The sequence below is a fragment of the Chlamydomonas reinhardtii genome, chromosome 6 (genome assembly GCF_000002595.2).
Source record: "Chlamydomonas reinhardtii strain CC-503 cw92 mt+ chromosome 6, whole genome shotgun sequence".
Taxonomy (NCBI): domain Eukaryota; kingdom Viridiplantae; phylum Chlorophyta; class Chlorophyceae; order Chlamydomonadales; family Chlamydomonadaceae; genus Chlamydomonas; species Chlamydomonas reinhardtii.
In genome coordinates this window covers 8,896,661-8,909,522 of record NC_057009.1, presented here as the reverse complement: position 1 = coordinate 8,909,522, position 12,862 = coordinate 8,896,661, and the positions used below count along the sequence as shown (strand labels likewise).

Here is a 12,862-nt window from a genome sequence, read left to right as displayed (position 1 = left end):
GTTCACAGAAGTATCATTACTGTGGTGAACTCTTATGTGCAGGTTTACTACTATTGACCATTACGATGCAGGTTGCACAGGTGGCGAGCGAAAAACCGGTTCCATGGTGCGTTTGATTTGGGGGACCGTCCAAAACGTCAGCCTGTGCAGCCGCTCTCAAGTCAAGTCCCATCATACAGTACAGAATTTTATTTGCAAAGCCTCCATCGCGTAGGTGGCTCTCTGTGGCCTGTGGGTCGTCGCCCGCCAAATCGCCGTCTATCACAGCTTTGTACATTCGCCTTGCCACGAACATAGCAATTGAACTCACGCATATATACACTCCAAGCATCAATCACCATCGCATCCTACGCTACCCACCACTTCGGATGCCCGCCAGGATTACATCCGCTAGAGGATTCCCCACGCCCAGCGCCGTGTCACTGCATTCATGTAACAAACACGTAACATGTATAAGACCACGTCGGTGTCTACAGGTGCTGGCACACAAGTCTCGTGCCCCCGCCTCCCTGGGCAGTGGGCACCGCCAACCCCCGCCGTGCCTCACTGACCCCGTCACTATTTCTGCCCCCTCACCTGCGGCCTCAGCGCCCTGGCCCTGTCTCGGGGGTAGGTCCAGTGCAGCCCCGTGTAGAACAGCGCACACAGCGTCTGTAGGGCGGCGGCGGAGGGACGGCGGAGTGGCGATGGTGGGGGTGGCTGGGAACAAGGCCATACCTCGGCAGCCAAGGCAACGGACCAGGTGCCGGTCAGACCGGTGGGGCACACCAGCCGCTCGCCGACCCACCCAGCCCCTGGCCCCCTCCTCCAGGCCACCCACCACCCACCACCCACCCACGGCACCACCATGAACAGTAGCATGGCATCACCCAGCGACCGCGCCTTGAGCAGGTCGGGCGCGGGGCCGCCTGCGGGAGCGGGGAGGGAGGGAGGGAGCGTGTCGGGGTGTGTATGCGTGTTGGGGACCGGCGGGGAAGCTAGAGGCACCAGTTGGCGACGTCCGGCAATCCGGCATATGAAGCCTACGTGCAACGACAATGGCTCTCCATGATTCAGCACACATTGTGTTACGTAAGTCCCCTGGACCACCCCTCCCCCATTCAAGGGGATCTGCAAGCACACTGCGCTTTACCCCACACCCACACCACCTCATTGCCCACCTGCCCTTGCCGCCATTGCAGCTGTGCGGTTGGCTGTGGGGCCGCCGCCGCCGTGCAACCCCGCCCCCGCCTCCAACCCTAACAGCTCCGCGCAGCTGTCCTCGGCCGCCGCCACGCCGCTGAATCCGAACCAGCGCTCCGCCGCCATGCCCACAAGCGGCGCACCCAGCGCGGAGATGGCGCCTGGGGGGTGCGAGGGGGGGTGGGGGGGGGCAGGATTGAGGCTTGGCGAAGCGGAAAGGCAAGTGCGCTGGTGTGCATGGGGCGTCGGGGCACGGGCCAGACGGCAACAGGCAGGAGGGCACCGCACCTTCCAGGGCCCGGTCAAAGGCGTAGACCAGGTTGCGCATGTCGGGCGGCACTATCTCGGCGAACATGGGCTGGTTGCAGGCGGGTGAGGCCCACGTGATGAGCAGGCCTGTGTGCGCGTGCGGCTGGTGGGCAGGGGACTTTGGGGGGGGGGGGTCGGGGGTTGGCCAGCCTGGGATAGCGTCGAGGAACCGAGTGCGTGTCCCGCACCATGGCCGACCCACACATTGCACCTACCCCCACACATTGCACCCACCCATGGTCAGCAACACGGCCCCGTACGCCGCCACGCCGCCGCCCGCCCCCGCCGCCGCCACGTCCGCCGGCAGCCCCCTCAGCAGCAGCGCAGTCAGGGGAATGCCGACTGCCACACTGAACTGCGTGGTGGTGCGTGGGGCGTGGGAGCAGCGGGTGCAGGCAGCGCGTGAGTGGGCACTGCAGGCGGTCCGTTACCGGGTTCACCGGGTGCGAGCAGATGCAGAGGTGTGGGGCCGCTGTGCGTCACTCACGACGCCGCATGCGGCTGTAATGGCATCGCCCCCGCATGGCCGCGTTGTCGCCTCTGGCGGAATGTCGCGGACGGCCGTCTCTCAATCAGGATCCAGCCCCGCTGGGGTCCGGCCCCATGTTGCTCCCACCTGCACCAGCGCAATGCGGCCGTGGTGCGGGTGCCGCTCAGCCACCCGGTCCCCCAGCCAGCCGCCCAGCAGGGAGCCGGCTGCTGCGCCCGCACCGAACAGCGCCACCAGCGCACTGGCCGCTGCGTCGCTGAAGCCCAGCAGCTGGAAGTAGAGGGTGAGGAACACCAGCGCGTTCCAGGGGGTGCTGCCCACGATGCCCTGGAGGGTGGAGGGGTGCGGAGGGGGCAGCGGCAGTTGTTGTTGCATGAGTCTCCTGTCGGCCCAGTTGAAAAACCATTCTGTGGCCGACATGCGAAGTCCAGTCCGAAGCCCAAGAAGGAAAGCCCTGTTGCCTTAGTGTCGCACCTGCAGGATGATTATGAGGAAGGTGGGTGTGGTCAGCATGCGCCACAGCCGCCGCCACGTCAGCGGAGGGGGGCCGCCGCCGCCGCCGCCAGCACCCGCAGGCGTCACTGCGCCATTGCCGGCCGCATCAGCCGCGTCCACTGCCCCACCCAGGTACGCACCACCCTCGCCCCGCCCAAGCAGCCCTTTGGACTCAGCGGCCCCAGCGGCCTCCACGGCTGCCTGGGCCTCCGCCCCGCCACTGCGGCTGCCGCGGCCGCCGTCACGGCCTGGAGCTGGCCGCCTGGGCGGCTGCGGTGCACGTGGGTCTACTGCCAGCAGCAGCACCAGCACACCCACGCCCACAGAGGCTGGCCGCACAGGGGGAGGGGGGCGCCAGGCGCAGTCGTAGTCATCAGCAGTCGGCAGGCTAGCACCAGTTGGTGGCGCCCCTCCCCCCCTCCCGCCTTTTACTTTCTACTCCTCTCCTCTCTGCCTGACCCCGGCACACACCCGCGTGCCCGCATGCCCGCACACCCGCGCACACCCACGCACCTGCTCCCACGGACAGGAACACCAGCTGCCAGCCCGCCAGCCCGGTGCTGGTGCCGCTGGGGGGCAGCCCGCCTAGGTTGGTGGCGTAGAGGCCGCCCAGCATGCCGCCCAGCGCGCCTGGACCAGGGGCAGGTGACCCCAAGGAGTGAGTGGCGACAAGGGCCGCATGCTGTGGTCGGATGATGGCCTGGACCTGGTTCCCACGTGGATGTTGTGAGCCCCCAGCCTTGTAGCCGCTTGCGCCTCAGCTGTGCCCCATGTCCCCACAAACCCCATGCACCTTCCCTCTTCACTCCCACCCTCACCCGTGAGCATGAGTGTCCCGAATGCCTCTCCCCTCTGTGTAGCGCTGTAGTAGTCAGCCACCAGGGACTGGCTGTTGGGGATGATGAGAGACAGTCCCACGCCGTTGAACGCCCAAGCAGCCATGCCCTGTTGGGAGGGGGGGAAGGGGAAAACACAGGCATGGAGGATGAACGGGTGGAAGGCGCTCGGGCGAAAGGTTCAACTTGGGCCCGAGTAGTTGGTGTCACAGTGAGCAGTTGTGCGGTTGTTTGGAACCCCCATTCCCCAGCAACTGCATCCATCCCAACACACGCCCCAGGCCTAGGTCCTGCCTCTCTCGCAACACTGGAAGCGCACACGTACACACACACACACACACACACCTGTTTTACGTTGCGCGCGAAGGCAAAAACCGCGCTGCAGACGCCCCACAGCACACAGCCCACACACAGCACCGACACGCGGTCAAAGTAGTGGCCCTGCAGAGACACAGGTGGGGGAGCGGTGGGAGCGGTAGGAGTGGGCCCGCCTCTCACCACGGCACTAGCGTGAGGCGCTTCGCCTAGCGGTCTAGACCGCTGTGCTGTACGTGCATGGGCCCTCTAGGCTCTAGCCAACATGCATGACGTACGGCAGCAGTGTACGCACCGCAGCCATTGTAACCCATCTGGTCAATTATACCGCCATACGCTCTCCCAGAACGCTCACCGCAAGGCCGCCGAGCGGGCACACTAGCGCCTGCACCAGCGCACGCGCGAAGGTGATGAGCCCCAGCTGCTGCGGCCTCGCGCGCCAAGCACAGCCCAGCGGTCTGGCCAGCGTAGGCACCAGCGACTCGTCCAGTCGCTCCATGACGAACACCAGGTTCACCAGCGCCACGGTCCGACGACGCGTGGATGTTGCACGGACATGTTGCGCGGACAGCTCGCAAACGCACTTCTCCGACACCAATTTGTCATTGCTGGTTTCTAAAATCTTTTCTATGTCTACGTCGTTTGTGGCGACATCGTCTGCACCAGCCGCGCCAGGAGTTGCCGCGCCAGCTCGTGCGCGGAGGTCTCCTCGCGGCATTGTGCCCGAAATATGGGCACCCTGGTTAAAGGCTGGCTACATGTATTGTTGTCATAGTAATGCCAGGTACTGAGCATCAACACGAACACGTTCGCGTTGCATACGAGCTCTCGGGCTTTCTGAGTTCAACTCGAGAGCTGTCATATCTTATGGGTGACAATATGTTTTCAATCACAAATACAGGAAGCCGGTGGTGGCGCAGCACCGATCTGCCGAGACCCAAGGGCCACATCGAATTCGATGCAAAAGCACAAAGCTTTTAGGAGTGCTGACGGGATGCAGTGCTACCCAGATACAACGCCTGCATCACCTGCCCTTATCTTCTTCAAGCGATCTCCTACGGTCAGGGCCGGTTCGCTTCGAGGCAGGGCGCTGTTACCCGCCCGGTCTAGGCGCAGCAGCCCGCAGAGCTTGGCTCGTGGCACATGGAAGCGCGCTTGAAACGCTGCGAGCGCGTTTTGGCGGGAGCACAAGCAAACTAGGGCTTTTGTCCCAGTCAGTATCAGGCCCGCGTTTGCAGCAGCAGCGGCCATAATGGCGCCCTCGGAGCGGCACCAGCTCATGCCGGCCGCTGCTACAGCAGCTGCAGCCGACAAAGGGGCAGCGGCAGCAAGCGGCAGTGCGCGAGTGCTGCCGGAAGCAGGCGCCACCTGGCCAAGCCAAGGGACCGCGGCCGTGGCGGCAGGCAGCGCGGCAGCCAGCAGCCAGCAGCAGATCTCATCGACACAGCTGCAGCAGTCGGGCGTCGGGGGTGCGGCGCACTGCTACCCGCAGCTGGCTTGGCTCCCAGCCTCCATTGCCGCCGCCCAGTCCCCCCTATCCTCTTCGGCTCTCATGGCCGGTGGCACCATTAGTACCAGCAGCTGTGAGGGCCGCATGCGCCCACACCAGCCCTCACCCACGGCTGCTGTGGGTTCCGCAGCGGTGGCAGCTCATGTTGCTGGAAGTGGAAGTGTCCACCGCGACCAGCAGCGGCCGCAGCAGCTGTTGTGGTCCCACACGCCACCGCCGCCTCCTCAGCCCGCTGGTGAGATCCTCGCCGTCTCCGACCCGGTCGGGTGTGTGCACAGCAGCGGCAGCATCACACATCTGCTGCTACTGCCCGCGGCCGCGGCGGCGGGCGGCACCACCTCCATCCCCGTGCGCCGCCACAACGCCGCCGCCGCCGCCTTCGCCGCCTCATTGGCCCGCCACTCGCCGCGCTCCTCGCCCTCGCGCCCGCTGCTGCCGCCGCCTAGTCCCCCTGCCGCCCCCTCCGGCTCCGCCGCCACCTCCGCCCACCCGTCCTCCTCCTCCCTGGCTGCCCGGTCGTCCTTCCTGGCGGTGCGGCGGCGCACAGTGGCGCTCATCAACGCCGTGTCCATCATGGAGCGCATGGACGAGCAGGTGAGGAGGGGGATGGGTGGGTGGAGGGGGGTTGTCGTGTTCTCTGACCCACTTGATGCCCGAAACTACATGCTCGCACATTCAGATTGTCACCTCAGATTAGCAACGTCGCATACGTATCAAACACTGTTTTTCCACGCCGTGTAGATCGTGCCGGCCCTGTCGCGGCCTCTGGGCTGCGCCTTCCGCGCCGGCCCTCACCAGCTGGGTCTCATCACCTTCGCCCGGGCGGTGGTGCAGGCGGTGGCCAGCCCCCTGGGCGGACTGGCGGTGAGTGAGTGCGGGCGGGGGAAGGGGCGGGCAGGCGGCTGTGGCAGTGGTGGGCGGCTCTGGCCGTGTGACGTAGCCCTCAATGGAAGGAGGTGTAAAGCCAATGACTGATGTGGGTCGGGACTTGAGAGGCGCCGGTGCCACTCGCCGCCATACGCCTCTGGCTGCAAACCGCTTGACCTTCTCCAGCTGCTGTCGCCGCGCTTTATTCCCACTTTCCCTCGATCTTCACTCCCCCGCTCCCCCGCTCCCCCGCTCCCTCGGCCTCCCGCGCTGCAGGGCCACTACTTTGACCGTGTATCGGTTCTGTTCGTGGGCTGTGCGGTGTGGGGCTTCTTCTGCACCGCCTTTGCCTTCGCGCGCACAGTCAACGAGGTGCGTGTGTGCGTGCGTATGTGTGCACGTCCGGTGCTGCAGCAGCTGTCAGGTGCGGCGGCTGTCGCCGTTGTCTCACGCTGGCTGTCGGTGGGTTGACGGGGCCAAAACTGCCGCTTACTTCTGCGGCCAACTGTACGGTAGTATACCAGACACCATCAGAAGCAGCTGCTTGCTTCGCCGGTTGCATGTTAATATACAATCGCAACCAAACTCCCCCTAATGTGCTCGTCTCTTTCTCTCTCCCTGTCCCTCCCAACAGGGCATGGCTGCTTGGGCGTTCAACGGCGTGGGTCTGTCTCTCATCATCCCCAACAGCCAGTCCCTGGTGGCTGACTACTACAGCGCTACACAGAGGGGGGAGGCGTTCGGAACACTCATGCTCACGGGTGAGGGTGGGGAAAGATATTGCGGCGGGCCAGGGCAATAGGTAGCAGCATCCCAGGGACACGGCCTGCCTACAGCACGGTACGCCCGACCCCTGCAGCCCTTATTGCCCCCGCAACCACCTGCACCCAACCCACTCCCTCACACGGTCACACACCCCAGGCGCCGTGGGCGGCATGCTGGGTGCGGTGTTCGCGACCAACCTGGGCGGCCGCTCCGGCCTGACGCCGCTGCGGCTGGACGGCTGGCGGCTGGCCTTCGGGGTGGTGGGCGCCGCCTCCTTCCTCATAGGCGCCACCACACTGCTGCTGGCGGTGGACCCCACCCGACACCACCTGCTGGCGCACAGGCGCAGGAGGGGTGGAGGCGGCGCGGCAGGCGGTGCGGGTGGGGCAGGGCGAAGTGGCGGCGGCGGTCCGAGGAGGCACCGGGTGGCCCGCGGCGGCGGTGGCGGCGGTCTGCCCAAGGACGCAGCGACCACTGAGCACACCGCCGCCGCCGCCGCCGCCGCGGACGCCGCCGACACGGAGTGGGACTGGGACTCCGCCGGGTCCGGGTCGGGGTCGGGGTCCGGGGCGGGGCCCTCAGCGGCGGGTGGCCGGCAGGGGGCTGCGGCGTGGCGGCCGTCCCCCGCTGACGTGCCGCCGCCGCCGCCCTCACCGCCATCGCCCGAGGATGTGGAGACGGCGCCGCTGCTGCTCGCCTACCGCAGTAGCAGCACGTCACAGCAGGCGGCTGCTACAGCCGCAGGCAGCGCGGTCCTGAAGGCTCGGGGCGATGAGGAGTTTGAGCCGCCGGCGGAGCTACGCAGTAGCTGGGAGGAGGACGAGGAGGCACAGGCTGCAGCGGAGGAGCGGCGGCGCAGACGCAGGGGCAGCGTTGGCAATGTCTCGGTGGATGGCGACGCAGTGACGCCTGCGGGTGCTGGCGGCGGCGGCGGCCCCCCTCCGCTGACGTGGCGGCGGCTGTGGCGCATGCTGACCACACCCACCTTCCTCATAATCATCCTGCAGGTGCGACACTAAGGCAACAGGGCTTTTCTTCTTGGGCTTCGGACTGGACTTCGCATGTCGGCCACAAAATGTTTTTCAACTGGGCCGACAGGAGACTCATGCAACAACAACTGCCGCTGCCCCCTCCGCACCCCTCCACCCTCCAGGGCATCGTGGGCAGCACGCCCTGGAACGCGCTGGTGTTCCTCACCCTGTACTTCCAGCTGCTGGGCTTCAGCGACGCAGCGGCCAGCGCCCTCATGGCCACACTGCTGGGCGGCACCGCGGCGGGCGCACTGGTGGGCGGCTGGCTGGGGGATCGAGTGGCGGAGCGCTGGCCCAACCACGGCCGCATTGCGCTGGTGCAGGTGCGGGGGCGGGCTTGAGGCGTGGCGCGTGAGCTGACGAGGCTGCATCGGCAATTCCTGCGACCGCATCACAGAGTGTACATACGACAAACAGCCCTATTCACAAATACCCGCTCCCGCCACCCGCCACTCTGCGCACCGCAGTTCTCAGTGGCCGTGGGCGTGCCGCTGTCGGTGCTGCTGCTGCGCGGCCTGCCCACCGCCGCCGCCGCCACGCCCGCCGCCGCCGCCGCCTACGGACTGGTGCTGCTGGTCAAGGGCGTGCTGACCAGCTGGGCCGCACCCGCCTGCAACAACCCCGTGTTCGCCGAGATAGTGCCGCCCGACATGCGCAACCTGGTCTACGCCTTTGACCGCAGCTTTGAGGGTGAGGGCGAGGGCGCGGGCGGCAGGGACCGGGGCTGGGGGCGGAGGGGATTGGGGTGGAGGTGCGGGGGCTGGAAGCTAGTCCGGGAGGCGGGGTAGGGCAGGGCATAGCACGGAGCGCAGTGGCCGCAGTGGCCGCGGTTGCTGCATCGTAAGTGTGACCGCGAGGGAAATGTTGAAGGGTCAAGGTGGCAATAACTCCCACGGGTAAGGCCCCTCTACTAGTGACATTTACACGTGATCGACACGTGATCGTAACGTGTAGCGGAGCTGGTCAACGCCTCTCGCCTTTACATACCCCTTCCTCCGCCGCACCCCCCAGGCGCCATCTCCGCGCTGGGTGCGCCGCTTGTGGGCATGGCGGCGGAGCGCTGGTTCGGATTCAGCGGCGTGGCGGCGGCCGAGGACAGCTGCGAGCCACACGACTCGGCGCCGGCGGCTGGCGGGCTGGGTGAGTGCCGCTGGTTGTGGTGGCGGGGGTGTGGGGGGGGGGGGGAGGTTGTGAACGTGTAGGGGCTAGGGGGTGCTGTTGTGCCTCCCTCTTGTCTGGCCGCAAGCTGGGTATGCTCATGTGTTGCCGTATCCGCAGATGCACGGTGCATGCTGGCGTGATGAACAACAACTCGAATGCTTCCCCGCCGGTCCCCAGCTGCCCCGACACGCTCCCTCCCTCCCCGCTCCCGCAGGCGGCCCCGCGCCCGACCTGCTCAAGGCGCGGTCGCTGGGTGATGCCATGCTACTGTTCATGGTGGTGCCGTGGGTGGGTGGTGGGTGGGCTGGAGGACGGGGAGAGGAGCTGGGTGGGTCGGCGCGGTCTGGCCGGCACCTGGTAAGTTGCCTTGCTGCCTAGGTATGGCCTTGTTCCCAGCCACCCCCACCATAACCATTCCGCCGTCCCTCCGCCCCCCCCCTACAGACGCTGTGTGCGCTGTTCTACACGGGGCTGCACTGGACCTACCCCCGAGACAGGGCCAGGGCACTGAGGCCGCAGGTGAGGGGGCAGAAACAGTGACGGGTCAATGAGGGGGATTGTGGGGGTTTGGCACGGCAGGGCGGCGTGTCAAATCTGCATGAGTCATCGTGCATGTGTCGGGGCCGCCCACCAGGTCGTCACAATACCGCGGGGGATGTGTCCCCCTCCGCTTCCTGTCACACCGTAGCTGTGGCCCCTCTTGCGTACGGTGCATGGCTGCCCACGCAGGTGGCGGACGTGTTTGGCGGCAAAGGGTGACCAGGCGGCGGCAGCGTGTCGCCTCGGCGTGTCAGTGCCAGTGGGCGGCCGGGCGCGGGGCGGGCCGCTGCGGGCGCGACAGCCGGCGGCGGCAAGTGGGCGACAACCGCGGATGGCTGGTGATTGTGAGCACCCTCCGGCGGCGGACGAGCAAGCGTGTGTCCCTTGGCGGCGCAGGGGTTGTGCAGCAGGGTCGGGTGTTTAGGGGGCTACTGTGGTGCGTGTGCAGGTGGGTGAAATTCCTAATAAACGCCGGGAGCTGTTGTGGTATGGGTGGAGGTGTACGGTAGAGAAAGGCAATTTGGATGCAAAGCGGGCACGGTGCAAAAGTAATGGTGGGGTGACTGCAGCGTGTCAGGTTACGACAGGACGAGTGGGCTCTACAGAGAGCAGGAGGCTGCATGTCTCATGGGTCAGGATTGATGCGCACCACTGTAACCTGACTGTAACTGCCTCTGATAACGTTCGCCATGGTCCTTTCATGGCTTCCAACTGGTACATTCCGAGTACATGGAATTACAGCATCACTTTCTGGGCTGACGGAGCGATAGCACCGTCGGGGAGACTGTGGGAGGCCACTAAGCCAGGACGTGCGGGTGACGCGGCGCACTGCAAGGCGAGATGCATGCACCCGCGTAGCCGCCGGGCGTAAGCCGGTCTGTCTGCGGTTGATAGTCCAGCGGCGAAGGCGCCGTAATAAGATGACACACGAATTTCGTCCACGCACCTCCTCTTATGAGGCTGCCTCGCTCTCAGCACAATCGACAACAGGGGCCCTGCCTGAATATCCCACGCGCCCCACTTCGTCGTCACATGCAGCCTCCCATGTCCTTAGAACAGTGCCAACACAACACCACCCCGCCAACCGCCGCCAAACCTCATCACCCCGCATCATCCCTCGTCACCGCCGCCTACCGGCCGCCTACTCGCCCCCTGTCACCGCCTACCTGCCCGCGAACCGGTCAAGCAGCTGCGTGTCCCAGGTCACTCCCTGCAGCCGCCGCCGCATCAGCTCGTGGTTGTAGCCGCTGGCCCGCCCGCCCGCCTGCAGCGCCGCCAGCTGCCCCGCGAACCAGTCCGGCAGCGACCCGCCCAGCAGCTGCTGCTCCAGCTCCCGCCGCCACTCCTGCGCCAGCTCCCGTAGCCAGGCCCTCTCCCGCGCCCACGCCTGCTCCTCCTGCGCGCCGTGGTCATCCCGCTCGTCCACCTCCATGGCCGCCTCCCGCCGCTGGTGCCGCCTGTCCTCCACCCACCACCTCTTCACGGTGATCCAGGCGCCAAACACCAGCGCCCCACTGGCCCAGGCGCGCAGGTCCATGCCGCTGCTGCGGCCGCTGGTGTCCATGCACACGCCGAACACGCGCTCAATGGCCTCGGCCGGGTACATGTCCGCGATCAGGGCCTCGTCAAAGGTCTGCACCACCTGCCGCACCAGCGCCGTGCGGGTCGCCAGGTCCAGGACCGGACCCCCGCGGGCAGGGCGGCCGCCGCCGCCACTGCCGGCTGCTGCTGCCGGCGTGGGCGGCGGCTGCGCGGCGCCAGCGCCCGCGGCGGTTCCTGCGGCGGCCGCGGCCGCGGCTGCGGCTGCGCCTTTGCCGCCCCGACCGCGCCCCTTCTTCTTCTTCTTCTTTTTGGTGGCTTGCGACGGCGTTTCGCTGCCGTCTCCCTCCCCGTCGCCTTCACCCTCACCGTCACTGCCATCGCCGCCACCCTCAGCAGCCGCCTCCGGCACTGCTGCTGGCGGCGCAACCGCTGCCGGCGGCACGGGGCCGGTCGCCCCACCCGGGGCGCTGCTCTCCTGCTTCACCTCCGCCTTCACCCCCACTGGCTGCTGAGTGGCCTCCTGGATGACGGCCGCCGCCGGCTCCTGCTTCACCAGACCGTGGGCCTGTGCCGCCGCTGCCACCGCCGGTGCCGGTGCCGGGGCATTGTCTCGGCGCAGCACCTGCAAGGGGAACAAGGGCAGCGGGGAGCGGACCAGCGGGAGTGGGCTGCGGCGGCAGCGGCGCCAGGGGAGCCCGGCATCAGCCGCACCATGGCACCCAGGCACCGACAGCACCCACAGAGGCATCTGCACCTTGCGGTTCGTATGGAACACTGTAACATGTCTAGCTTGACCCGTGCGCTGGACGCCAAAACGGCACACCTTCCAGTTGCCCGTGTACAGCCAGACACTTTGCCCCTCTCCATCCCTCCTCCACGCCTCACTGCCCACGCCTCACTGCCCACGCCTCACGCACCACCATGTTTTCCGCCTTGGCCCTCACGCCCTCGGGGAACTCCGCCACCACGCTGGGGGGCGCCAGCAGCCGCACGTGCCAGCGCGGCGGGTCGGCGCCGGGCACTGCGGGACTGGACACCTCGCCCTGCGCCCCGTTCAGCTGCGGGGTCGCGACCAGCCCGGTCAGCACCACCGCCGCGCCAACTTGCAGCTGCTCGCAAGCACCTCCAGCCTGCGCCATAGCCACTGCGACCGCACGGTGAAGATTCGCAGGTGATGATGCTGTCGAGTCACGCGCTGACTAGGGTTGTGCAGCGTTGGGTGTTGTGTAATGCACTTGGAAAATCAGATAAGCTAGCAGGAACCTCAACACTCGGCCCGGAGGTCACAGACGTTCGCGACCTTCTGGAAGCTTCAAACTTTGACTTCGTCGCGAGGGCCTCAAGCCAACCACGTTTCTTCAACGCAAAAGGCTACTGTGCGCCGATAGACCACCTCAGGGATACGCATTAAGAGATTAAGGCTCCGCATCACATGTGCGTGCCCGATCTTGTCCGGCAAGCCAGGTTTGGGTTTGGGTTTTGCCCCGCCCCCGCCGGGGTACTACTAGTATCACGCATGTCCCTCAGGCCTGGGGCCATCATCGGGCTCGGTGCACGCGCACCAACAATGGTGCACGTCACGGCCATGTCCACGTCCTAGACATCCAACTCACGCATCCTAGCGCGACTCAAGCTGCTGAGCCATCTACGTAAGCACCTGCAACGGCCACGTCCCCCCATCAGTAGACAGGCGCAGGAGCGAAGAATTCTCCACAGCCGCCGCGCTATTCCGCACCACCTGTCTAGCACGCATGGCCCACAGCCACCAACACACATGCTTGCCGGCTCAGCAGCCGCCGCAGTACAGCCTGCATGGGGG

The 12,862-nt window shown here is 66.5% G+C and overlaps 4 protein-coding genes across 4 annotated transcripts in view; 1 reads left to right on the top strand and 3 right to left on the bottom strand.

Moving 5' to 3' along the window:
• Positions 1 to 4: 4 nt before the first annotated feature.
• CHLRE_06g311200v5 (uncharacterized protein) lies at positions 5 to 4,486 on the bottom strand. The gene is made up of 12 exons (XM_043063799.1): positions 3,983 to 4,486; positions 3,658 to 3,753; positions 3,295 to 3,421; positions 2,990 to 3,106; positions 2,456 to 2,805; positions 2,108 to 2,308; positions 1,726 to 1,846; positions 1,471 to 1,578; positions 1,161 to 1,343; positions 835 to 908; positions 577 to 651; positions 5 to 422 (listed from the first exon to the last, which is right to left on the bottom strand). The coding sequence occupies exons 1-12, from the start codon at positions 4,343 to 4,345 to the stop codon at positions 420 to 422; spliced, it is 1,818 nt and encodes a 605-aa protein (XP_042924505.1). The 5' UTR covers positions 4,346 to 4,486; the 3' UTR covers positions 5 to 419.
• A 140-nt stretch (positions 4,487 to 4,626) lies between these two features.
• Positions 4,627 to 10,181, top strand: CHLRE_06g311150v5 (uncharacterized protein). Its single transcript, XM_043063798.1, has 11 exons — positions 4,627 to 5,731; positions 5,879 to 6,001; positions 6,281 to 6,376; positions 6,639 to 6,765; positions 6,926 to 7,776; positions 7,923 to 8,123; positions 8,268 to 8,490; positions 8,812 to 8,940; positions 9,176 to 9,249; positions 9,406 to 9,480; positions 9,691 to 10,181. Exons 1-11 carry the CDS (start codon positions 4,880 to 4,882, stop codon positions 9,718 to 9,720), a joined length of 2,781 nt encoding a protein of 926 aa, XP_042924504.1. The 5' UTR covers positions 4,627 to 4,879; the 3' UTR covers positions 9,721 to 10,181.
• A 43-nt stretch (positions 10,182 to 10,224) lies between these two features.
• On the bottom strand, positions 10,225 to 12,436 carry CHLRE_06g311100v5 (uncharacterized protein). The gene is made up of 2 exons (XM_043063797.1): positions 11,961 to 12,436; positions 10,225 to 11,665 (listed from the first exon to the last, which is right to left on the bottom strand). The coding sequence occupies exons 1-2, from the start codon at positions 12,180 to 12,182 to the stop codon at positions 10,664 to 10,666; spliced, it is 1,224 nt and encodes a 407-aa protein (XP_042924503.1). The 5' UTR covers positions 12,183 to 12,436; the 3' UTR covers positions 10,225 to 10,663.
• Positions 12,437 to 12,544: 108 nt separating this feature from the next.
• Positions 12,545 to 12,862, bottom strand: part of CHLRE_06g311050v5 (uncharacterized protein) — a 5,282-nt gene continuing 4,964 nt past the window's right edge. Inside the window, exon 13 of the mRNA XM_043063796.1 lies at positions 12,545 to 12,851. The gene's annotated coding sequence lies outside the window, so the exon portion shown is untranslated. The remainder of the gene's footprint in view (positions 12,852 to 12,862) is intronic.